The sequence below is a fragment of the Lepisosteus oculatus genome, chromosome 22 (assembly GCF_040954835.1).
Source record: "Lepisosteus oculatus isolate fLepOcu1 chromosome 22, fLepOcu1.hap2, whole genome shotgun sequence".
Taxonomy (NCBI): domain Eukaryota; kingdom Metazoa; phylum Chordata; class Actinopteri; order Semionotiformes; family Lepisosteidae; genus Lepisosteus; species Lepisosteus oculatus.
In genome coordinates this window covers 10,184,021-10,208,679 of record NC_090717.1, presented here as the reverse complement: position 1 = coordinate 10,208,679, position 24,659 = coordinate 10,184,021, and the positions used below count along the sequence as shown (strand labels likewise).

At 40.6% G+C, this 24,659-nt stretch overlaps 3 protein-coding genes across 4 annotated transcripts; all 3 read left to right on the top strand.

The window, feature by feature from the left end:
• The first annotated feature begins 4 nt into the window (after positions 1 to 4).
• Positions 5 to 5,527, top strand: vps29 (VPS29 retromer complex component). 2 transcript variants are annotated; one of them, XM_015366378.1, is made up of 4 exons: positions 5 to 102; positions 2,964 to 3,155; positions 3,657 to 3,892; positions 4,540 to 5,527. In XM_015366378.1, exons 1-4 carry the CDS (start codon positions 100 to 102, stop codon positions 4,655 to 4,657), a joined length of 549 nt encoding a protein of 182 aa, XP_015221864.1. In that variant the 5' UTR covers positions 5 to 99; the 3' UTR covers positions 4,658 to 5,527. The 2 variants fall into 2 exon arrangements, with proteins under 2 accessions (XP_015221864.1, XP_069038211.1); XM_069182110.1 differs by lacking the exon at positions 5 to 102 and adding an exon at positions 986 to 1,501.
• A 6,604-nt stretch (positions 5,528 to 12,131) lies between these two features.
• gpn3 (GPN-loop GTPase 3) lies at positions 12,132 to 17,914 on the top strand. Its single transcript, XM_006640421.3, has 8 exons — positions 12,132 to 12,320; positions 13,270 to 13,378; positions 13,869 to 14,036; positions 14,168 to 14,292; positions 14,768 to 14,883; positions 15,652 to 15,748; positions 16,418 to 16,546; positions 16,930 to 17,914. The coding sequence occupies exons 1-8, from the start codon at positions 12,273 to 12,275 to the stop codon at positions 16,996 to 16,998; spliced, it is 861 nt and encodes a 286-aa protein (XP_006640484.1). The 5' UTR covers positions 12,132 to 12,272; the 3' UTR covers positions 16,999 to 17,914.
• Positions 17,915 to 19,128: 1,214 nt separating this feature from the next.
• Positions 19,129 to 24,340, top strand: arpc3 (actin related protein 2/3 complex, subunit 3). The gene is made up of 7 exons (XM_006640420.3): positions 19,129 to 19,240; positions 19,820 to 19,919; positions 20,577 to 20,653; positions 21,789 to 21,857; positions 22,428 to 22,554; positions 23,132 to 23,226; positions 23,887 to 24,340. Exons 1-7 carry the CDS (start codon positions 19,235 to 19,237, stop codon positions 23,947 to 23,949), a joined length of 537 nt encoding a protein of 178 aa, XP_006640483.1. The 5' UTR covers positions 19,129 to 19,234; the 3' UTR covers positions 23,950 to 24,340.
• The last annotated feature ends 319 nt before the right edge of the window (positions 24,341 to 24,659 follow it).

Sequence of the window (24,659 nt, the reverse complement as noted above, 5' to 3'; positions counted from 1 at the left end):
CCCTCAGCTCGACGGTGATTGGCTGCTGGCTGGCCGTCACTGGGATAACTACGGTGCGGAGAAATCTCTTCCTGAGCTGTGGCGGATACTGCGGAAAAGATGGTAAGAGTGAAGCATTCCCTCAAAATTCCTATACTGGGCGCTTTTTAATGGAGGGAGTGGTAGTTGTCAGAACACGGAGGACCTTTAATATGGCATGATGCGGGCCTGGCGAGCTGGGGCGCGGTGGCGAAAAAGGCACAGTCTTTCCGGCCTCCCCCTTAAATTAATGGGTCTCTAGGTGGTGGACGATCACATGACGGTACGGGAAACAGGGACAGGATTGTCAAAAAGTGCTGTTGTTACTGGGGACTGCACGGGATCTTTGCATTTACTCATCCCACGTCCATTCCTCGCCGATTTCGATTTATTTTAGTTGGGATCTTTTGCCATTGTACCCCTGGCACGAAGCTTCAGTTTTGTCATTGAGCCCATTCTGATGTAAACGTTTTGTTTCTCGCTGAGCACATTGCAGTCATGCACAAGCACAAGGACTACTATCACACATTTGCACGTTGTAGTTAACTATCACGAGTATGGTCTTTTTTTAAATGTAAGTGGAACTGAACGCGGAAAAAGGGGCTTTGGGTGCAAAGCAACATTAATCTCACATTGAATCCCGTTGCTTGCTGAAGGTCTTTAACCCTTCTGTAAAATTACAGTGACTGAAATGACACAGTCCAGACCCTTTTTATCATGTGACAGGACGTCTGTAGACTCGGTAACATTCTGACGAAATTTGCATTCGCTCATTTCTTTGTGATTGTTGTACTACAAATGTAGGTAAGGAGTTTCTTTATTAATAATTTTAAACAAAACTTGTCACTCTAAAGTCGAGGCTACTAATGCTGCTTCCCAGGCCATTTACCCTTTGATTCTCCGGAAGCTTTTAACGTTTTTGTCTGACCAGTGGAAAAACATGGAATGCTTTGATAGCAAGTCGAAAATCAATTTTCAATTATTCTAATTAAAATGTACGAATTGTGTTGTACTTATTGATTGACTGTTGCTGTGAAAACTGTAGCTTTAGCTTTTAAAAAATATATATTTGGGGAACATCACGGACGGACATCATATATCAATGGAAAACCGTAGAGAGCTGAAAGTTAAGTTTACTGACGCTCATTTGGATAATTTATTTCAATCTGTTGTTTATTTTCGGCGTAAATCTGTATTAAAAGTTTGTATGTAAGGCCTGCAAAGCAGTATTTTAAGAAGTCCATTCTTCACTCACATTGAAAAGTAACAAGTACTAACCATTGCAAGCTGTTAAATTCATGATCACCTAATACCCTTCATCAGTCTTTTTGTTTACTTTTAATTCCATAATTTTTTCTTTCAAATCTCATTTCTCTTTTTCTTTTTGTTTTGTTAAACTTTGATCATGTCTCATCCTGTTCCTCATCCCTACCCCCTCCCTGTCTGCAATCAACCTCTTCATTGTGTTCAGGCTGGTCACAGAGTAAGTGTCCCATCTTCAACCCTTCTGACTTCCACTGCTTGTACGAGCTTCGCTTGCAGACTAGTGGGATGGCTCTTAGTAACAGCTGCACTTATACACCTGCTGCCAGAACAATCATGCATTTCAGACTGCAGTCCTGATCTTAAAGGTCCTTCTGGTGGTGTGTACATCTAATGGTTTCCTGTTGCATTTCTAATGCACAAAAACATGTATGCTACTCAGCAGGTAAGGTTGTCTCAGCTGAGACTTTTCTTATTTGCCTTCAATTAAGCAACGGTATTTGGTGCACTGGAAAAATGCTCCCATTGCACAGCAGTTTGATCCGTGTCAGGATTAAGGTTCCTGTACAAATTGTATTTGCTGAAGCAGGAAAGCAATCTTTGTTTAAACTCATACATCTGTCAGTGCAGCTTTATCCGGAATATAGTAAGAAGCTTCTAATTCCATTGCCTTGTGCTGGCTCATTTAGTCATGCTGTAATTAAAACTTTAAGTCGATCCAGCAGCTATTTGATGAGAATCTTATCCATCTACCTGCAAGTGTTTAAGAATTTAATACCTTCTTCATTTTGTAGGTTTTGTACTAATACCTAGTTTAAAACTAATGATATACTGTATTATTTGCAAATTCAATTTAAATATGCCACAGGCAAAGGGTGGTTTTAAGTTAACAATTTATGACCCTGTTACATATTTATACGCAGCTTAACACTGCTAATTTATCACATGGCTTTAGTACAGCACCAGTTATCTAATATACTAACAATAATGGCAGACAGAAGTCACTGTCCAGGGCTAAATTTTATGCAGAAAGATATATATTTAGTATTTTACATTATTGCTGAAATGCTTTTTGATATTCACTTTGTCGTATGGGTGTTAAGTGCCAGTCCCAAGTGCCTTTTCATATTTTTTCATTCAGTAAATTTCTTACTTTCTTGCAATTCTGTTTGTGTTTTTAAAATGTCAGTATTATTAAGATTTTCAGTACGGTTTGCAGTCTTGAAAGCATGGCCTGGAAACCAAGATTAAGTGATTTAAAAACTGAGAACATGAGGCTCAGATTTATACAGAGGGGCATGGGAGTCTGAAAATAACCTCTCGGCAGTCGTATAGTTGAAGCAGGTATCCTGGCTTCCTTCAAGAAACAGCTCCACAAAATTCTTAGTTCAGTAAACAGTTTATTTTGTTTTTTGCCTCTTTGTGCATAATATAAACATCAAAGTTCTGTCCTACGAATATCAAATAAAGGTAGCCGATGAGTCAGGGAAAATGGAACTTTCATATGAAAAAATATTAATTCAGTAGATAATGCAAGGAGGATATAGGACTCCACCTTTAAAGCCGAACCCGTGATTTTGTTGTGCGACTTGCTGGGGACCTCCCAGTCCCCCATATCTGTGAAGCTTGCAGCCCCTCTGGTGTGCTTGCTCATGTCTCCGCCCTTGCCTCTTCCTGCTCAGTTGGTACTGGTGCTAGGAGACCTCCACATCCCCCATCGTTGCAACACTCTGCCAGCCAAGTTCAAGAAGCTGCTGGTTCCTGGAAAGATCCAGCACATCCTCTGTACTGGCAACTTGTGCACCAAGGAGAGCTACGACTATCTGAAGACACTGGCTGGGGATGTGCACATTGTCAGGGGAGACTTTGACGAGGTTTGTCGTGATGCATTCACCAGTCACATGCATGTGGTCAGCACAGCCCTGTCCTGTGGATGAACAGATGAAAGGCTAGCAAAGTTCTGTCAGGTCAATTCACACATGTTGTAGCTCAAGTAACATGTTGACTACATTATACCACACTTGTACCAATGTACTTATGTAGTCTTTTCATTCTAGACCAAGACAAATAATTGCACAGAACTTTACATTTATTAGATTAGCTTAGATTTATTGCCTTTTAGTTGGGTATCCTATTTAGGGGACACTAAAGGACTAGTATTTAACTGTTTTTACAAAGCTGCAGGAAAAGCAAAAGTAGGAGCACACATTTACAGGAAAAAAATGTTTATTTTTCTGTGGTGCAATCTTCTGCGAGCTATAAAAGCAAACCTCTCGTGAAACTGATTCTTTTAGAGATTAATTTCAGTTAGAATGTTATGTTTCAGCCTTTGAGACAGGAGTTTGTGACGAATGGGTTTTCAACTGACATTGCAGAACCTAAACTATCCCGAGCAGAAAGTGGTGACAGTCGGACAGTTCAAAATCGGCCTGATTCATGGACACCAAGTCATCCCCTGGGGTGATATGGCCAGTCTGGCCTTGCTGCAGAGACAGCTGGATGTGGACATTCTCATCTCGGGACACACACACAAGTTTGAGGCATTTGAAAATGAGAACAAATTCTACATCAATCCTGGATCAGCCACTGGGGCTTACAATGCTCTGGAAAGGTGAGGAAAGTCTCCTATATCTAGTGCTTAACATACTGTATACTGGCTGGCAGACCACTGCCTGCAACTTATCGCTTGGAAACAGCTGTAGACTTTTAAGGTTACCGTGTTCAGTTTTACATCTTTGAACAACTCCTGGAAGACCTATCTCTACAATGAGTAGAATTTTCACAGTTTTGGATGCAATAAGGATATTTTAGAGAGAAAAAAAAGCTTTCTTAGTGGCCATTGAGGTAGGTAATCATCATATCGCAGACTGCACAGTAGTAAATTGTGTTCATAGATAGGAATAATTGAAAGGTGAACTCCCAATTGGATTGAATTTCATTTATTGCCTTTTAATTTCCTTTGTAATGCGTTATTGTGAGACTATAAAAGTAGGCCTTATGACAGGCTGGTTAGCACAACAGAATGCACAATTTCCCTTTCTGTGATTCGGTCACATCTCCGTGCTAAATTTTGAATCCAGCTTGCATCTGCCTCTATATTGTCTTTTGGTTACTTGGTAACCTAGTCTGTACACTGATCATTTGATCTAAAAAGTGTTCTCTCCCACTGGATGCTGAATCGTCTATTGTAAAGCACACCGAAGCCATGCGCAGTGATTTCCAGGGAGGAAAAACAATTCTTGTGCTTTCTTTTCCTAGCAACATCATCCCTTCCTTTGTGTTAATGGACATCCAAGCCTCAACGGTAGTAACCTACGTCTACCAGCTCATCGGGGATGATGTGAAGGTGGAAAGGATTGAATACAAGAAGTCCTAAAACAACTGCTGTGGGGATTTCAGCTGATTCATCTCGTTTCATTCCTTAATTCCCGCAAAACACATAAGTAGAATTCTGTAGCTGTATCTTAAATGTTTGGCTAACTTCAAAAAATGTATACGGTATATTCTGACAATATACCCTTACTCACCTGAGGTTATGAAGAGTATGCAATTAAACAACATCTTGCAGCTCAGAACATTGCTACATCACTGCTGTACTATAACTTTTTACAAAAATAACCATGGTATACAGTACTGTCTTTAATTTACATGTCTTTCAATTTACCGTGAATAAATGGAGTATGTATATAAATAAGCAACAAGGATTAACACCATTTCATTAATAAAGACATGGTGCCCCATTTTTGTTTAACAAATTTGCCATGTAAATATATTTTAAAAGCCATTATTAGTTTTGTTTTCAGACTATCATTGTCTCACCTCAGTGGTGTGATCTGTAAGGAAAATACAGTTTGTTTTCATTCATTTCCTAACGTTGTATCTGCTATGACCTCTTGGAGAAAATCACAAATTTAAAATCTAGGCTCTCAGGAGCATTACCCCAGAATGGAAATTGATTTGATGAATAGATTAACTCTGGTATAATGACAAAAAAGCATCTTAGAATCACTCAGAAAGAACAGATTTGCCATTTGGGATTCATTTGCTTTTAATTATGGTTTCAACGTGAAGATTCAATTAAAGCATTCAATAATAAAACCGGCCTACCACCACCTAATACTTCAGATGTTCTTCATTTCACTTTATATGTAGACAAATGTACTAAGGTTTTTTTTCTGTTAAACTATTTGAATTGTGAGGATTCAATTAAAGCATTCAATAATAAAACTGGCCTACCAACACCTAATACTTCAGATGTTCTTTGTTTCTTTATATGTAGACAAATATACTAAGCTTTTTTTTCTGTTAATCTATTTGAATTATAAATACTTAAACATCACATATCTTAGTTAACTTTATTTCATATCTTAACATATCTTAGTTATCTTTTTATACACTGTACATACAATACTTAAATAGAATACTGGTATTATATTTAGATATATAAACCTTTTACATTTAGAAGGGGACCTACACTGTCCTCTTCTGAAATGCAGCATCCTCCTCAGTGATTTGTGGCAGCTAATATGTGCCAGTGGCCAAACTACCCAGCTGGTCAGGTGGACAAGGGAGAAACTGCTCCTCCAGTTGAATTAGGAGGAATCTTGAGGTAGACTAGATTGAAAGTTAGCCAGGACAATGGGGTTCACTGCCTTACTCTTACGAATAGTGCCAGGGGTTCTTTAATAACCAGCTTTCAGAAGACTGGTTTAGCATCTCACCCAGAGGACCCCACCTCCTACAGCACAGTGTCCACAGTCATCATGGTGGGGCACTGCTGTGGAAAGTCAAAAATGGAAGTGGATCTAGTGCCCCCTAGTGGTCCCCCAAGTGCCCAATGTCACTGTAGTCTATCACCCTGATTATATTACGTGGATCACTATATAAAATGAAATGTTATCACTGTGCATCACCATTTTAAAATTTAGGCTATGCTAATTTTATTTTCCTCAGATTTAAACATGTCACATTCAGACGTTTACCCCAAGGCATCTATAATCAGAGTATGGTAGACCGGCATTAAAAGAGCCCCACTCTGTAACACAACCACGTTAATTGTATAGCTATATTCTATTCTATATTAAGAGAGGATTCTGGTAACCGTTCCAGTTTCTCTCATTTCTTGAAATCTCCCCATGTGACTTCTGACCCCCACCTTTGGAGCCAGGGCTGTTTTCTCTCTTGCCTCCAGACAGTAATATCAATTAGCAGATGGATTTTGTTCCTCCTCTTCAAGTGACAGTGAGCTTATGTTTTCACTGAGTGTGTCTTCTCCAGTCTGTCTTCGCTTCTTGCCAAGCTCCTTCTTTGTATCAGCATCTGAAAATAAGTCATTGTAATATTTAGCACCACGTATTACAGGAGCTAAAAGTGCTACCTGGAATGGGAAGGTGAACCATGCTTTGGTTAAAGAGCTACAGGAAGATGTGAAGAGCCTTGCCTGTTCAGAATACTGTCATTTCCTTTCACACTGCCATTACTGTACATTAGTTTCCAATGCTGTCGGTTCAGCTTTTCTGAAAAACCATTATACACAAGTTGTGCGTTACCTCTTACAGAAGTATTCTGTGGTGCACATGATTCTTTCCTGGATTTTCTAGGTTGATTTTCATTCGGAGCTGAAGTGCTGCATACCGCCCTATAAAATAAAGCATCACATTGTTCATCTGACTGCATTATTAAAATGTCCAAAGGTCACATATTTTTTAAAGGCGTATTTGTTATAAAGGTTTTTAGGATTATTTTGGTCATTTTTTCATCATTTTATACATCATTGTATCTGGGCGAATCTGGTTTCTTAATAAAATCCTATAAAAGTTTTTACAAAATTACTTAAAACCTGAGCTGGCCCTTAATTGAGCTGACCAAGTTGGCATATTGTACTTCTACTGCAGGTGCCTCATAAGCCTTCATTATGTACTGCCCTTATTTTTTTTCAACGACTAGTTGACCAGCAGATGTCCTTCTTATTAAAAGGACTTCCTCACATAATATTAATCGACAGTGTGAACAGTAGTCATAGTGTTTGAAATATTATCCTCAGGTGACAGTGAATCCTTTCCCCTGAATTGAGATACAGAGACAACAATCATGAATTGAGATTTGAAGCGCATTCATTTGCGGACAGCATCCCTAATTATTAAGGAATTGTGAGAAATCCAAGAACAATAATAAATCCAAGTACATCCATGTACAATCATAAAAATCATATTAAAGTAATCTGTCCACGTCACGCACAACCCCGCATTTCCGAGTGCCTGAGAAAAGCCTGCCGTGTCAGACCTGTGATGACCTTCTGCTATCCTGGGCAGGACGAGCCTCTCGCTGCGAGCCGTGGCCGTGTTTCTGTCACTGGTGGGCTTGCACTTGTGATGGCAGACGGGAACGGTTTTACTGCCTGCTGCCGTCATCCGTGTCTGCTGGTGCTGTAGTTTCACACTTGGGTTCTGGTTTTCCCTTGAGGCATTATAACCTGTAGACAACACAATCAGCAAACTAATTAAAAAATAAATAAAAGGGCTGGCATTAAAAAGTAGATACTAATCTGCTGGATGACAACTGTACTGGGTTTTGACTTATTTAGCTGATTTATGAATTTATAGCAGCAGCACAGTCCAGCAGGAGTTAGCACTGCTGCCTCGCAGTGCTAGAGCCCTGGGTTCAGTTCTGGTCCTGGGGTGCTGTCTGTGTGGAGTTTGTTATGTTCTCCCTGTGCTCGCATGGGTTTCCATCCACAATCCAAAGACATACTTGTTCATTTGCTTCTGGGAAAACTGGCCCTGGTGTGAGTGCGTGCCTGTCTGTGTGTGTGTGTGCCCTGCGATGGACTCGTGTGCTGTCCAGGGTGTATCGTGCCTTGCACCTCTTGCTTGCAGGAAAAGACTCCGGCTCCCCCACCTGTATTTAATAAAGAGTTTAGAAAATGGATGAGTGGATGAATTTATAGCGGGTAGGACATATACCTGTTCTCATGCACTGATGCAAGGTGTTCTGATACTGTCTTCTCATTAGTTTTCGCATGTGGTCAGTGCTGTAGATATTTGCAATGCTGCACAGGTATTTTTTCTGCCCAGTTGTCAAGTCTGGGTGCTACAAGGAAAGCAGATATTTACATACAGCGTACTACATACTCAATACTTGCAACTACATGCGAGGTTCTTGAAAATCAAAGGGACGATATTTTTTCCAGAATCTGTTTTGGCACAGCAACCGCAGATAAAGCTGTTTACGGTGCTGAGTTTCCTGGCATGCCCACCTGCAGAAAAGGAGCGCTCATCATCGACTTGGGTATATGCACCGTTTTCATCTGCTGAGCAGAGACATGTTGTCCCGAGTTTGTCCTTGCCTTCTGTGTCTCTGTGCTGACATCCTGATCAGCGTATGGGGTGCCAAATCCTGCAAAACAGACAAGATGACGTTTTCTGATGAAATACCATGTTGCATGCATGCATGTTGGGGGAACACACCCCATTTTAAAAAGGTAATTCCTAGAAGAGTGTTTGCATAAACTGTAGCCCTTATCTGATCTTTTCACCTGAGGCAGTGACAATGGCTAGAGATGTGAGTGGCCTACCTGTAACAATTTTCTGTACTGGTTTTCAGTCCTGTACTAAGCAGGACTACACCAATTGAAGTGAAATCGTTAAGCCAGCCTTCATGGGGGATGTGACATTAGCAGACTAGGCCCCAAGACAGAATACAGGAGCATACAAAACATAACCATAAACAGGTAGAAAGAGTAAGAACTAGACTAGAGAGAGCAGGAACTGCAAGAGAAAACTCTCATTCAACAGACCAAGAGACCGCAATCTGTCCTGGTTATCTGAACATTAAAGAGAACTGGACTATATGCTTCAAGACAGGGAGTTGATATATTATTCCTTTGCAGCCTACACATGCTGATGCAGCTACCCACCTGAACCTATATATATATATGCCTATTTGTGTTATCCCTCAGGCTGGAAGACATCTCTCTGTTGAGTAGCAGGTTTTTCTGAATAGAGAACTCAGTTCCATCTGGGTGTCAATTTAAACTACCTAAATTCAAGAGCAATAGAACTAAGTCATCTTTTATTCCCACATCAATTAACCTGTTCAATTTGGAAAACTGATTGTATATTTTAATTTATATATAGATTTATGTTGTACCTCATCATACAGGTATATCTCTTATTTGTTACAGGGTCCATGTTGTGTTAAATGGATTGTGAAACGTGTTATGTCTTCTGCCTGCCTGCAAAGCAAATTTCCAATCTGGGTCAAAGAAGTAAAGTATGTCTAGTTGTAAATAATTGAAAATATCCGTCTGTCTCTTACTTTTGCCACCTTGTTATTACCATGTCACAACGCTGTACTAGAGAAACCAGGAAAACGTGCTGTTTGGCACAATATTCCTTGACTATAGGGAATGTTCTAACTATTGTTTTAATAATTGGCTAGAATAATAAACTTGTGTCAAGAGGTGATATTTAGTATCTGATTAAGACTACTTATTTAATGATATTCCCCAACCCATTACAAGCACTGGGTCAGCAACAAAACCCCATGCCAAATGTTGTGCAAAGGCAAAGCACTGCTTCATATGGAGAAACCCTTCCATCTGCTTGTTTCAAAAGCAGAACTTAAACGTTATCCTAATGCTTTGTTCACATACTGTAATACAATAGCTATGACAAACTGAGGGATGTTGCATCATTAAGTTGTATACGGCCCCTTCCATTTATAATACCATGCAAAAATGAAGTGTCCCGATGCTTCTGGTTGCCTGGCAACAGTCCTAATTAGTCCTTTCCGTCTGGGGGCGATCTGCTCTGCAGTGTTGTAGAAGAGAAAGAGGAGCAGCCTCTCACAATTGCAGCTATTCACTTGCATTGCAGTTAAAATGCATGCCCTGGGGTATAGAGTTTCACAGAAGACACAGGACACTGCCACTGCCATGTGGAAAAATAACACTGGAGTCTACCCAATTAGCTACAAAACTACACCTTTCTTTGATAATGCATTCATACTGGTTTAGGAAATTGTGAAGGTTACATACCAGTGAGTATATTTCTTCGTGGGTAGCAGTAACCTGCAGACCTTCAGGAAGAAGACAAAAATCATCGCTGTTATTAAGATGTTACCTAATAAGATTCACATGCAGTGAGCATAATTTTATTGATAATTGTATTGATAAACAATTGTATTGATAAAATGTGCACTCTAACCTATGTCCACGTTGCAATGAATATTTCCTGTTTAAGCATCCAAAACACTTAATTCAGAAAGTGTTGATGCAATGCTTTGAAAGTACATTTTTTAAAGCATTGCAGTTTTTATACTTCTGTATTAACATAATAACATTAAGTTATGTACAGTTTTTTTAAGAAAGTATTTGTACAGTAGGTCTATTAGATTTATGAGTAGTATGTAGTACTATTTCATTATAACATATAATATTAGTCAACAGAGATAATAAAATGAAGCAAATTAAATTTATTGGGATGTGTGTGCCTGGTAAACACGAGTCCCAGTAAAAGGAAAAACTTTTGAATTTCCATTTTCATTCCAACATGTCATGGATATTGTAGGAGACAGGTGTCCAGGCCAAACATTTTATAAACCTTCTTTTTTCATTTCCCATCCTGACCAACCACTACCCCCCAAAAAAAAAACCCTTCCAACGAACAACTTTAAGAACTCCATTAAAAAAAAGTTAATTATTCACATGAGCATAGAATATATAAAACATACCGTTTTATGGATCTAACATACTGTTTTATGTATTAAACATGCTGTTTTAGATATATAAAACATACTATATCAGATATCATAAAACAGCTACTATACATATCACGAGAAAAGAATACATTATTAACAATAAGAAAAAGAATTCGTATCAATACAATTTTCACTGTTTCTGGCAACATGACCCCATATTCTATGGACGGTATAAATGATGTTTTAATCATCCTAATGCAAATTGCACAAACAAATGTAGGCATCGGTCATGTACTTTTTGCCATCATGTTTAAATGGAACAACATCAACAAACAAGCGGTGAAAAAAAGATAAGATAACTTTTTATCTGGCTTACGGTTTGGATGCAAGCCTTGTTCGGTGGTATTTACCTTGTCGCTGAGATACGACGGCCGCTGTACTGGGTTAAGTGCTCCCTTTTATTACCTTCCTCGACGAATGTCACTTGTTTTCTCATGTCTGCAGACCTTTATTCTAATGACGAAAAAGTTACTTTGTAGATGTCCAGTTGGAATATATCACCATATCGCTACACAGCTGTGGACAACGAATTCAATAGCACCCCGGAGGTCCTCACCTTCTTGTGCGCCTGCGTGTGAGCATCTTCGTTGCCATGGTGAAATATTTTTTTGTTGTTGGAGAGCGCCGTAAATTATTGAACTATTGATAGCTGCAAAAACAGGCTTGCTTGCGAAATGAAGGCAAAACAGCAAAGCACGCAGTAGCGCAGCAACAACAAAAGGCTAAAGCATAGCTGTTTTTAATGCGATATAAGAACGGCTGGAAAACGACAAAACAAGGTTGAATGCATTATATAAGCACGCCGGAAAACCGAGTACTGTACAATGCAAATTTACAGCTGTGACCCCTGCCAAGAGTTTATTCACAGTACAGTTTCTGCAACGCGCCCAGTCTCAAATTTCACGACGCTTGAGTTACGCTTCCATACAAAACGATATCGGGAAACTGTTTATTAGGTGGGTTAAATAGTTGCACTGAAAACAATCTGAATCACACCATATAACTTATTTATAGCAGTTCATTTTAAGAATACACGAGCTGTCTGGAAATTGGAAGCTGTTGGCTTTTAGCGGGAGCGCCGTTTGACTCAGTGAGGGACCCGTAGTTCTGAGGGGCGGAAGTTGTGAGGTGATGGGAAAGTGCGTGATACGAATATTATTTGGGGGTATACTTATTTTTACTGGAGAGCTAATTCGTCAAATGTTGTAAAAGAGTAGGGATTAAATAGCAAAATGCCTCGTTATGCGCAGCTGGTGATGGGTCCGGCTGGAAGCGGAAAGGTAAGAGAACCTACTTTCAGAAGTGAGGAGACGACACGAGTACATGCAGGATTTTTATTTGTTTTTTCTCTTTGAAATACAGTAGGTATTTTACAACTTAAGTATAGAACAACGAAATCATTTCCCCCATATTTTGTGTGCTTAAAATAAAATAATGCGATGTGTAGTTGAATATTGATCAGAGGTAACTGCTATAGTTGCTACTGTGAACTGTAGTTACTGACCAAGGTATTTTTAGAAGATGCATTGAAAAGCACTAACATTCCTTTAGTTATCACTAATTTTTCCACGTTAATTTTCTTTTACACTTCTCCTGTCTCGATAATTAACTGTTTATTAACACAAGTACAATCTTGTCATCAGAACAATGCGGTTAGAAAAAAAAACTATAAGGTGATTATTTGTACTTTTTATGTTTTCCAGGTGATTGGTTAAGAAAATTGAATAAACATATCTATTTCACGTGTAGTCTGATATTTAATTAAGGCCGATATATTGAAGACCTGAAGACAATAACTCTTGTAAAAGAGCCTATACTAAAATAGCACACCATCGCTTGTATTGCTGTTATAGTTCATGATATAGTAATATATACAATTACAACATACTATTTTTATGTTCTAATACTATATTGACAATTTTAAAGAAACTGGTTCTTAACAGTACTTAAGCCTCTTTCTTAATATGTGGTATACCCAGCACTCTTTCTAGAAGAAAGGGTAAGCACAGATGTTATAAATAAAAAGTATTAATTCTGAAAGTTGTATAATACACATAGATCTTGCTTAAATTGACATATCTCCTGTTTAGGCTTCAAGTCTGTGAAAACAGTGTTGGTGAGAACAAATATTAAGAGCTGTACAAATGGCACTGATCTACAAGTCTTCCATTTATATGTACTATGTTTTGTTCTTTGTTGCATACTGATTGTCTGTTTTTTTTCCATTAGAGCACATATTGTTCTACTTTAGTCCAGCATGCGGAGGCCCTCAACCGCTCTGTACAGGTGGTAAACTTGGACCCTGCTGCGGAGTACTTTGACTATCCTGTCATGGCAGGTGAGGAAATACTGCCCTCCCTTCTGAATATCTTTATGTCTCTTATACCTTTACCTCCTTAGACCTGATAAATCTCTTAGGCATTTTACCCATAGGGCAGCATGGTGGGGCAGTTCCTGGGGTGTTGTCTGTGCAGAGTTTGTATGTTCTCCCCTGGTTTGTGTGCTTTTCTCCCCTCAGTCCAAAAACCTACAGGTTGGTTAATTGCATTCCGGAAAAACGGGCCCTGGTATGAGAGTGCGTGTCTGTACAGCATGTCTGCCCTGCAGTGGGACTGGTGGCCTGTCCAGGGTGTGCCCTGCCTTGCACCTGTTGCTTGCCGGGACAGACTCCTGCTCCCCCTTGACCCTGAATCTGAAGAAGTGGTTATAGAAGGCATAGCTTTCACTTTGAGAACCATGCAGAAAAACGTGTAACCAAACTGTAGTGTGAAAAAGCAATGAAGCTGCCTTTGAGGCACGTGAGCGCATCAGAATCCTCTCCTCCCCAGACATCAAGGAGCTGATCCAGGTGGACGATGTGATGGAGGACGACTCTCTGAGGCTCGGGCCCAACGGCGGGCTGGTTTTCTGCATGGAGTATTTTTCCAACAACTTCGACTGGCTGGAGGAGTGCCTGGGTCACGTGGAGGATGACTATATCCTGTTTGACTGCCCAGGTAGCGCAGCGCTCTCCTGCTTCATCTGCGGCAGGAAGCTCTTGCCGGTTGAAATAGCTGGGAATGCCAGCGTCCTGTACGATGCCCGAGTGACTCATCTGTTAGGCCTGTGTCTCGACGCTGTCCCCCAGGTCAGATCGAGCTGTATACCCACCTGCCCGTGATGAAGCAGCTGGTGGAGCAGCTACAGCAGTGGGAGTTCCGGGTGTGCGGCGTCTTCCTTGTCGACTCGCAGTTCATGGTGGAGTCCTTCAAGGTCAGGAGCCAGCACCGGGACACCAGCGCCCCCAGACTGCCAGGATCCCCGTGAAATATCACTGTCTTTCCTGCAGCTCTGCTACCTGCTCTTTCAAATCTGTGCACATTATGTGAAGGGCCAAATGGCTCTAAACCTGACAAAAAAGAGTGGAAGTAAACGGACAATAAAAGGATTAGCTTGTTAAAGTGGATCTTGGTTCTAAACTTTCAACACAAGTTTTTACCAAACCACCAAGAAACTCTCCATGTTTAACCTGTTTTGCTAATCTCAGATCACAAGAGTACCAGGATTTGAAGTGGTCTTTTTGACTGTCCCCATTTCCTGCAGTAGAAACATTCGGTTCCCTAGCTCCTGACGTAGCTTCAGAAATCCCGATGAAGATCATATATTTTAGAAACCTGGCCTCTGCTCTTTGTCTGTCGACATGGCCGCCGGTCTTTGACAAGCACTTTCCCTCTGATTGCTTTTCCAGTTCATCTCTGGTGTCATGGCGGCTCTCAGTGCCATGGTTTCCCTGGAGATCCCCCAGGTCAACATCATGACGAAAATGGACCTGCTGAGTCCAAAAGCTAAGAAGGAAATTGAAAAGTAGGTTCAAGCCATGGGGAGCAGAGAGTTTTAGCAAGTCCTAGAGTCATGAAGAAGCGGTAGTGGTGAAGTAGAGCACATGTAAAGAAAAACTGTGTTGTCAAATCTGTTGCTCACCTGAGGTTGACAGGTTTTGTACAAAAGCGAACCAATACTGCGCTTGAGTCAGTGCAATCTTGGTTTGTTTTTATTCTTTTCATTCACTTTGTTAGGTCTTTAAGTGAGAATTTGCTTCAATGGTTTCCTCCCTGTGTGGGCTGTGTGGGGGTACAGTGGCCAGCGCTACTACCTCGTTGCTTTGGGGTGCTGGGCTCAGTTCCAGACCTCAGGTGCTATCTGTGTGTGTGTTCTCCCCGTGTTTGTGTGGGTGTCCTCTGGGTGCTCAGGTTTCCTCCCACAATCCAAAAACATGCTGGTAGGTTGATTGACTTCCTGGACAGCTGGCCCTGTGAGTGTGTCTGTCTGTCTGGCTGAGCCCCTGCTGGCTGGGGAAGGATTTGCCTCCTCCGTGACCCTGGATTGGAAGATGCACTTAGAGGATAGATGGATGATTAATTTTATTGTATAAAGGATTAAATGTTAAAAAAGAAAAGGTCCTTTACATAGTCATTCTTTTTTTATTGTTAACGTCAAGTCAAAAATAATGGAATTTTAACAAAGGTTTTGCTACCCCCTTTGTGTTTGTAAATTACTAATGTGTTGACTTTTCTAGCATTTTATTTAAGAATGGTAAAAAGGATTTGATATTTTTCCTTCCATGTCTTTTAGATATTTAGACCCAGATATGTACTCTATGATTGAAGATAATTCTCTCACGCTAAGAAGTAAAAAGTTCAAGAAGCTGACTAAGGCTATCTGTGGTTTGGTAAGAGCATTTAAAATTCTGCATATTCAGTGAATAATGTATTCAAATATATATATGAAGAAAAGTTAAATTTATTATTAATTCATAATTATAATTAATTTACCTTCACAATAATGATCTGCCAACATTATTTCCCTGAATTTGTGATGAAGGAATTGGGGATCTTCCTCATTTCAAATCCATAGCTAAACAAAAAACACAGTTTTCCTAGAATCTCACAACCTAAAACTTTTTGGCTTTCCTTTTTTAATTTAAACCCTAATAAATGTGTCTCATTTCAGATATTGTTATTGATAATACAGTGCTTTCTGCATTAAAAGAAATAGAGGATATTCGATTATTTAAACAATTACCCACATGTCCTTTCTATTTGGATACCACACTTTCTCCTCTCATGGGCAGAGAGTCTAAGAAGGGTTACAGTAAACTGCATTACAGTAGTAATAGCAAAGGTACAAAAGTGCTTTGAATTACTGAAACAAGATGCAGATTTGCCAAGCATCGGAGGCAGAAAGACTGGCACCTAAATGCATTAGATGAGCAGGTGGAACAGAAAAGGAGCAGAAAACATCTGTTTGTCGGACAGGAATGCAGTGAGATGTCAAATAAAATCTGTCATTACACTGGGTGGCGGGTGTGTCTGAGCTGTCCTGGGGTCTCTGTGTGCAGATTGACGATTACAGCATGGTGCGGTTTCTTCCCTTCGATCGCACAGACGAGGAGGGGATAGGCATCGTGCTGCAGCACATCGACTTGTCCATCCAGTACGGGGAGGACCTGGAGTTCAAGGAGCCCAAGGTAATTGATGCAGCAGTCACCTGCTGCTTGGAGATCCGTGTTATTTAGCGTTGTGAGTTGAGCTCTGAAGTAAACACTGTTCTCGAGAAATGCATTCTGAGATATTTACAATCATAATGAACCTTCAGGATTAATTTTGGAGATTGTGTTATTCATAATATGCATTTTTTGTATTCCTCATATTCAGTGAAATCAAAACCACTTTTAGATACTTTTGTCTTAGGTCACAGTGTAGGTTGTGTGCCCTGCTGTTTTTTTGGAAGCGTGTATCCAAGTTTAACTTCCCACAATTCATTGAAACTGCATTCAAACCTCTTTAAGTAACAAGTCTGTGCCCTTTCTGCAGTCTGATTGTGTGGGAACCTTACTGTTGTCCATTGCAGGAGCCTGAGCCTGATGAAGACTCCAGTCCCTACTGTGATGAGTTCTTCCACGACAAACTGGGGGAATAAGATGAAGAGAAGGAAGGAGAGGCAGCAGATGCCGGCCAGTGACATTCTGCTTTGGCTCCTCATCTCCTGAAAGACTCCGAACAGGACTCCCGCACTGAGCCGATGCCTCCGTCATCTTTTAAATGTCCTTCTGTTTTATAGAAACGGAAACCTCTGATATCTACTGCCTATGTAATGCCGGGTTGCCCAGCACGAGTCTCATGGTCCTTACCTGGAGTAGCTTGAAAAAGGTCTTCAGTTATCTGATTCATTTCGTCCGCTGTCAACCTGACAAGCCTGGTAGGAAGAGGAGGACTAGGGTCTCAAGTGAACACACCCTCCTGCCCCCAGAACTCTTGTTGCGTTGTTGTCAGTTCCTTGGCAGATTTTATTTAGGTTATTTATTGTTTCACGGCAAATAGGGACTTTTTTCTATCCTTTTACACTGAACTGAAACTTTGTTCAAACCAACCAAGATGGATTTTTAAAGACATTTGTCTTTCCTGTTATGTGGGCGTTCAGAGGTACAAATGTTGTTTTGCATTTTATTTTTTAATTAGATGATTGAAATGTAAAGAGTTGTTTAATAGTAATGCTTTTTATCACTGCAGTAGATTCCAGCATTGGCCCTGGGGTGCCCCAAGTCTTTCAGACATCACAGGACCCATTAACCATGAATATTCTTAATTATTCCAGCAACTGGTTGTGTTGTGTTGTTTGGGAACCCTTGCATGTCTTTCTCTCCAGGATCAGAACTGGACTTCTGAAGTATGAGACCTTCAGCTTTGGCACAAGGGTCTGGGTGGAGAGCTATGGGCCTGTGGAATGTATGGATTTTTTTTTAGTGTGGGAGTTCATGGTTAGTAATTTAATTTAATCTTGAATTGCGGTTTGGAAATTTATATTTTATTAATAAAATAATTGACATTGAAACAACCTAGAGGGTGCAAATGGTAACTGAGGGGAAGTGTATTTTAAATCAGGGGCCAGATGGCACTTCTGATGTCAAGGTTTGTAGGAGTCTGGTACAAGCTACCCAGCTGCAATACCGAAGCTGAGACACTGGTTCCCTTCAGAAAACAGCTGCTTGAGATTCTCTCATCAATTAGCTACTTGCAATGACCTAGCAATCAAAACAAGACGGATGGACTGCAAAGCCACCTCTTGATTCTAGCATTGCACATGATCTAGAGACGTGTTTCTACGTTTTCTATTCTGAATCACACATCTTAATTATCCTTTATAATGCTATAAATGAGATATTTTACAGTACATTATTTCAACACAGTACAGAAAATCAATTTCCAGCTTCCTGTTTTTTCATAGAATGGTTTTATGCTGAAGTTACTTTCGGTGCTTCTTGCACAGTTAACTTAAGACCTTTTGGAAGAATACAGCATCTAATCTGATTAAGAAAAAACACTGCAAAACAACTCCCACACATTATCACATGCTCTTTATTTTAAAGGATAATAAAACTAATGGATTAATATATATATATATTATGACTCAAGATAATTCAAACACAATGTCAAAAGACAGCACATCTTCCAGTCGTGATCAAATTCATTTAAATGGAAAAGACAACATCACTTTAATTTCTATTTAAATATATTCACATAAAGCCCTTTCCAAGATACGACAATTCTGTTAACCACTGATTTACTTTTAATTGAACTCCAGTAGGTGTTCAGTCTGCCAGTCTTGGTATCGTCTCTGTATGTCATAAAGATAAAGGGACCCGTATTATTAAGCTACACCTGTCACGACTGCTGTGACTAGAGCAATTTAAAGATATGGGTTCTCAGCAGTGTATGGTGTCCCAGGCCTTGAGGGTGGTCCAGGGGTGTAAAACCCGAGCTCCTGGAAAGTCTCAGTTGATTAGGTCTCGCTAGCCAATTAAACAATTAAGCTGATTATTTTCTATATAATAATCCAACATGTTGGATTTTATTTTCTGTTTATCCGTGTACTTAACTGTATAATTCGCAAATCGAAAACGAAAATCAGTGAGTTTATTTTAGCTCAGTGCTTTTAAGGATTTCGATACAATTGATCTTCTGTAAAATCTCACGTTTTAAGAAAACGTACATCGTGCTGCGCGCCACCTTGTGGCAGTGCGGTGCACTTACAGCTGGAAGGTGGAAGCGGTTTGTCACTTCCTGCTGGTGCAGATTCTGGGTGGGACAGCGGAAGTGTTGTGCGCCGGGTCTGACAGCATTTTATCGGTGTTAACAGGAGAAAATACAGGTTCAAAATGCCGGTAAGTTTTGCTAGTTAATTTAGTTCATGTTCGTAGGTGTATGAGCCTGCTTTTAATTACTGTTGGTTTATTCCATGGCTTTTTGTAGTTAACCAAACGGATGTGAAAAGGCACTGGGAGCGACTACAGTAGTCAATCTATAGGTTTTTTTTCAGGAAGTGAATCGGGCCCAGTAGGAATTTTAAATTATTCAACTTAACATTTTGGTTTTTAAAAGTAAAAAATAAGCTGCGTTGCACACAGGGAAACGAGGCACGTTTTGCACAGGGCAACGGAGGAAAGAAGTACCCGCACTTCAACGCATAGAAGCTTCATCTTACGGGTGTTTATTTGAAACACTTCCTAATCCCCAAGTATAAAATGCTTCTTTTTCAAACAACAGTCGGGGGTTAAAACTGACTTCCGACGTACTCGAATAACTTCAAGATGTATCATTTTTTATCCCACCAAAATATGTAATTTAGTTAGTTTGACGAATGTTAAATCCTCATTACCTTCAGCTGACAGGGCTCTGAATTGTGGAGTGATTTGTTTGTGTGCGGGGAAGCCGATCGTGCATGTCTGTTCTGTTCTGTGCAGGCTTACCATTCGAACCTGATGGACCCCGACACCAAACTGATTGGAAACATGGCTCTGCTGCCCCTGAGAACCCAGTTTAAAGGGCCGGCTCCCAGGGAAAGTGAGTACCCCTGAGCCTGGGTGGTCTGAATTACCCTGAAACCTGGAAGGTAGCGCGGCATGTGAACAGTGCGTCTTGTGTTGCTGATGGTTTTGCTCAGCTTTACGCGATGTTTACTCCTGTTCTCATGTCTTCATGTAATAATAATAATAATAATTGCTTACACTTATATAGCGCTTTTCAGGTAATGGGGTCTCCCCTCCACCACCACCAATGTGCAGAATCCACCTGGATGATGCGACGGCAGCCATAGTGCGCCAGAACGCTCACCACACATCAGCTATTAATGTATATTCCAGGTTTATCTTGTGGACAGGTGGATTAAATTATTCCAAAAAAAAAAAAACAAACGTCGATTTTACATGATGGCGACTGGACTGTCGTGTGTCTCTATGCACGGGCAGATATTTTCCGTCCGCTTGACTTTTCTGCGGTTTGTTCGCGTCTGCGTGTCAAAACCAGACCTGCATGGTTGTGACGTCACGACCCGAACGTCTCTGGCTTCCTTATTTGGAAAGTTTGCTCTTACTGAAAGTTTCTCTGATGCGAAATGTTAAGATTCGCTGCTATCATCATCGTTTGTTTGTTTTTTACCCATCACCATTTGATTTTTTAAATTCAGTTCGCTTAACATACACGCATTCTCCCCCATCTTAGCCAAAGATTCTGACATCATTGACGAAGCCATCTACTACTTCAAAGCCAATGTCTTCTTCAAGAATTATGAAATTAAGGTAAGTGAAAATACCCCCCATGTAGCACATGAGCACACACCACCTTTGCATTTATATTGTTAACGTACGAATAGAAACAAAACGCGTTCTTCTATTGAAAAGGAGTTTGTGTAAAGCACAGCAGTACGAGCCTGTTAAAATCGGAAACAACTTCTTCAAATTTCCTTTGATCCCTTAAGATGTGACGTTGTCCGTCTCTTAAACAGTTTTTAGTGTTCAGGCAAGTCGTCTTACACAAATGAATAGAATCATGAAACGTGAAGTTTCATTCTGACGGAAAAAGAGAGGGAAGGATCCTGGCTACTTGTCTGGTTTGACTAGTATTGCACTCAGAGAACATGCAGTCTGTGCAGTAAAATCATTCAGCTGTAATTTGTGCTCCATTGTAATAATGCTACATTATTTAATCAAACAAGATGATTAACTTTCCTAAATTAACAATTTTCGTGTGGGTGTGATTACCAAGACATTCTGTGGTCTGACTCGTTTTTTACGTTGTCCGAAATTGCTCATGAGGTACTGCTGCATGATGGGGTAACTGTTGCAGTACCCCTGCAGGAAGTGGGGATGGTGTGTTTTCCTGTGACCAGAGCACAGCTCCGCTCAGGAGTGGGCGTTTCCCTCTGCCCTCGGCTCACAGCTGCTTCTTGCCTCCTCCAGGAGGGAAAGGTGCCTACCTGTCTGGGCCTGTCTCAGTTGCAACAGGACCCCATGCCTCAGAGTCTAATCATAGCTCTCCATCTGGGCCCCACTGCAGCTCCTCCAGTGAAGTTCAGAAACTATTCTCCCTTCATTAATGCCCTGAGCTTGATCAAATAGAGAGACAAGAGCTGTACTGGGTATTTACCACAGTTCTTCCTTTCAGAGTTACAGCACGCTGTACTGTTCGTCTTGAATGTATATATTGGGGAAAAATATTCCTTTGATGTTCAATTACTGGTTGCCACAGTCAGGTTGGAGGTGATTTTGTCTATAAGAGGTTAAAGCACATTGTTCTGGAGGTTAGTAAAGTCAAAAAGGTTTGGACTTCCTAGTTAAATCAAAAGACTCAACTGCTTGTCAAAGAATGGAGCCAAGAAACACTGCTTTGTTTTTTAAAATGGGTTAAAAAGTTTGGTTTTGATTTCCTTTGCAGAATGAAGCTGACCGGACTTTAATCTACGTGACTTTGTACATTTCGGAATGTCTCAAGAAGCTTCAGAAGGTGAGAGAGGCACGGATCATGCAGTAACTTTCGACTGTAACACCAAACCAAATCACCAAATCAAAAATCTTCAGAAGACATTGCATGCATTGATGGTTGGGTCATTCTTTGAGGGCAAGGCCTAGAGCATTAATCAATCAGGATCAGAACTGCCCAGGTGAATGCACGCAGTTACCCAAGTGCTGTCCGAGCTAGAAGAAAGCCAGGTGACTTCTGCATCATAGGGACCCCTGAAACCTGCTGGGCTTGCAGTGCCAGTGCATTAAGGACAGCGTCTGTTCTGTCAGATGCCTAGTTCAGGTACTAGCACAATGCAACAGAAATACAGTAATGACATTGCACGAACAGTGCTTTTATCACTGAACAGGTGGTACAAGGTGTGGAATTGGATGCTACAGAAAATGTCCAATTTCACATTAGAAAGAGGTACTCCGTCCTCTTATCATAATACAGACCTATTTAACATTCCCTTGTGGGTCCTCCAACCGGGTAAGGAGAAAATATGTGTTGCAAGAGTGGAGTTGGCTGGTTTTCAGCTGTTGATTGTGACCTGGTTGCGGTTGTCTACAGTGCAACTCCAGAGGCCAGGGAGAGAAGGAAATGTACACGCTGGGAATCACCAGCTTCCCCATTCCAGGAGAACCGGGGTTCCCTCTGAACGCCATGTACGCCAAGCCGGCTGACAAGCAGGAGGAAGGTAGGGGACAGCACCAGCCTGCAGCAGCAGCCCAGTGCTCAGACCTGCTTCCCAGAATCTTGCTTTGCTGGGATGCAGCAACACTGGTAAAATCCCACAGAAAAATCATTTCTAAAATCAAGAACAAAAGTCTAAAACATCGTTAACATTGAAAGACAGTTTTTAACTATAGCATTCATAAAAGTAGAGACCTGTATTTCATCTGCCATTCTTTATTAAAAACCTTCCTGGCACAGTGATGTGGCTCTTATAGGAATACATTTTAGTAGGGATTAGACTTATAAATGAGCTGCCTTATTTACACACACATCGTATACAGGATATTTGTATTATAGGTATTTATTCTGGAAAAATTAGGGCAGGTATAAATTTGGAATAAAGGCTTTACCTGACCTTTTGTTTAAAAGTAAACAAATAAGAATAATGTTCCCTGTTGAGCTAGCAGTTGTCTTTGTTGGGTAGAGCTGTTGATTCTTTCCTGGGTACCTTTGAGGTTTCCAGGCATTCGAGTTGAAGCCCCTCCCTTTAATCGTGTCTTAACCTCCACTGTCCGTCAACCTTGCGTTTCTGTTCACAGAGACAATGAGGGCGTACTTGCAGCAGATCAGACAGGAGACGGGCTTGCGGCTGTGTGAAAAAGTCTTTGACCCTCAGACTGATAAACCCAGCAAGGTGAGGACTATTCGTCAGGCTTTGCAACAGCCTAGCACTTGCTATACTGGGTGTGTGTAGCTTCATGCATGACATGCACTGTAAACTTGTAGGTTACTATACAAATTGGCAAACTGGAAAAGGAAGGTACTGAAATCTGTACCTCTGACCTGCATTTTAAAAATACTAATTCAGGAGGTTTAGGATTTTTTCTTGTATCCAGCCCCTCTTAACATAGCACTGACTGGCTGGCCATGTAGAGTACGCAGTTGGAAACTGAAAGGCATGGGGAATGATGATTTGTATACCATGGGCACAGATGACTAGTGTGGGGGAAGTAAAACTGTCCCACTGTTTGTGGTGAGAGTACTCATTTCAATACAATTAGTTTTTTTACTGTATTAATTATAATACTTTTTCTAACTGCCACACGCACACACCAGTGCTCATTTTTCCAGATGCTCATTAACAGTATGCTTTTAGACTATGGGAAGAAATGAATGCAAACACAGGGAGAACATAAAAACTCCACACAGACAGCAGGCTAGGAATTGAACCCAGGGTCCCTGGTGCTGTGAGGCAGCACTGCTAACCACTGAGCTACCCAGTATCATTCTCATAATGACAGTTTGGCAATGGTTGTGTGTCGTCCAGTAATGCACTGTTCTCTTCTTGTTGCAGTGGTGGACCTGCTTTGTGAAGAAGCAGTTCATGAACAAGAGCCTTTCTGCTCCAGGGCAGTAAAACCCACTCTTGCTCTCTGCAGCTAGGCTACAACTGTGTGTGTGCATATTTGTCCTCCAAGATCATTTTTATACCGTGTATGGATGTACTGAAATAAAAGTGTATAACTCGGGCTTTCTCTGTTATAATGTTGAGCTGGTGCTTAACAAGAACAGGATACAGATGAAAGTAATAATTCAAGTGTTTTAAACAGCTTAGTTAAGAAATTGCCATTTTTTGTGTGTGCTAAAATTCCCAAATGCTGTTTCATACCTGTCACTCATATAACATCTTATCTCTACTGCTTCTGAAAATCAGATGCTATGCCCTTCAACTTTTAAAGTTATACGATGACTGTATCACATGCTCTTTGTTCTTGATTCATTTCAATAAATATTCTTTTGGATGGTCAGATTTCCATGGATGACACTGAAACAGTACCCTTTAAAAAGTCAGCATTTTGTGGTCAGAGTGATACAAGGTTGCTACAGTCCATGAAGATGACCATCTTTATGAAGGTTTAAATCCATTAGAACATCACCCAATCATTAATTTAAGACTGTCACTTAAGCATGGATTAAATCAAAACGGCAAGACAGAGGTGTTAGCTGTTAGCTTGCTTGTAAATGAAACCTACCACCTGATTCTGGGTGTACAAGTGTTGATGGCAGATGGGCTGGGCCTATGCTTTTAGATGTATAATTAGATTAAATGCAACAAAAATTACTAAG

What these genes read in the sequence shown, in the direction of transcription:
- gpn3 (XM_006640421.3), top strand. Translation starts at nt 12,273, where the DNA reads ATGCCTCGTTATGCGCAGCTGGTGATGGGTCCGGCTGGAAGCGGAAAG. An exon ending in TGACTATCCTGTCATGGCAG is followed by an intron (nt 13,379 to 13,868) that starts GTGAGGAAATAC and finishes TCTCCTCCCCAG; the next exon opens with ACATCAAGGAGCTGATCCAG. An exon ending in GCTAAGAAGGAAATTGAAAA is followed by an intron (nt 14,884 to 15,651) that starts GTAGGTTCAAGC and finishes CATGTCTTTTAG; the next exon opens with ATATTTAGACCCAGATATGT.
- arpc3 (XM_006640420.3), top strand. An exon ending in AGGGCCGGCTCCCAGGGAAA is followed by an intron (nt 19,920 to 20,576) that starts GTGAGTACCCCT and finishes CCCCCATCTTAG; the next exon opens with CCAAAGATTCTGACATCATT. An exon ending in TCAAGAATTATGAAATTAAG is followed by an intron (nt 20,654 to 21,788) that starts GTAAGTGAAAAT and finishes TTTCCTTTGCAG; the next exon opens with AATGAAGCTGACCGGACTTT.
- vps29 (XM_069182110.1), top strand. Translation starts at nt 1,424, where the DNA reads ATGTCTCATCCTGTTCCTCATCCCTACCCCCTCCCTGTCTGCAATCAA. An exon ending in GTGTTCAGGCTGGTCACAGA is followed by an intron (nt 1,502 to 2,963) that starts GTAAGTGTCCCA and finishes CTTCCTGCTCAG; the next exon opens with TTGGTACTGGTGCTAGGAGA. An exon ending in GCTTACAATGCTCTGGAAAG is followed by an intron (nt 3,893 to 4,539) that starts GTGAGGAAAGTC and finishes TTCTTTTCCTAG; the next exon opens with CAACATCATCCCTTCCTTTG.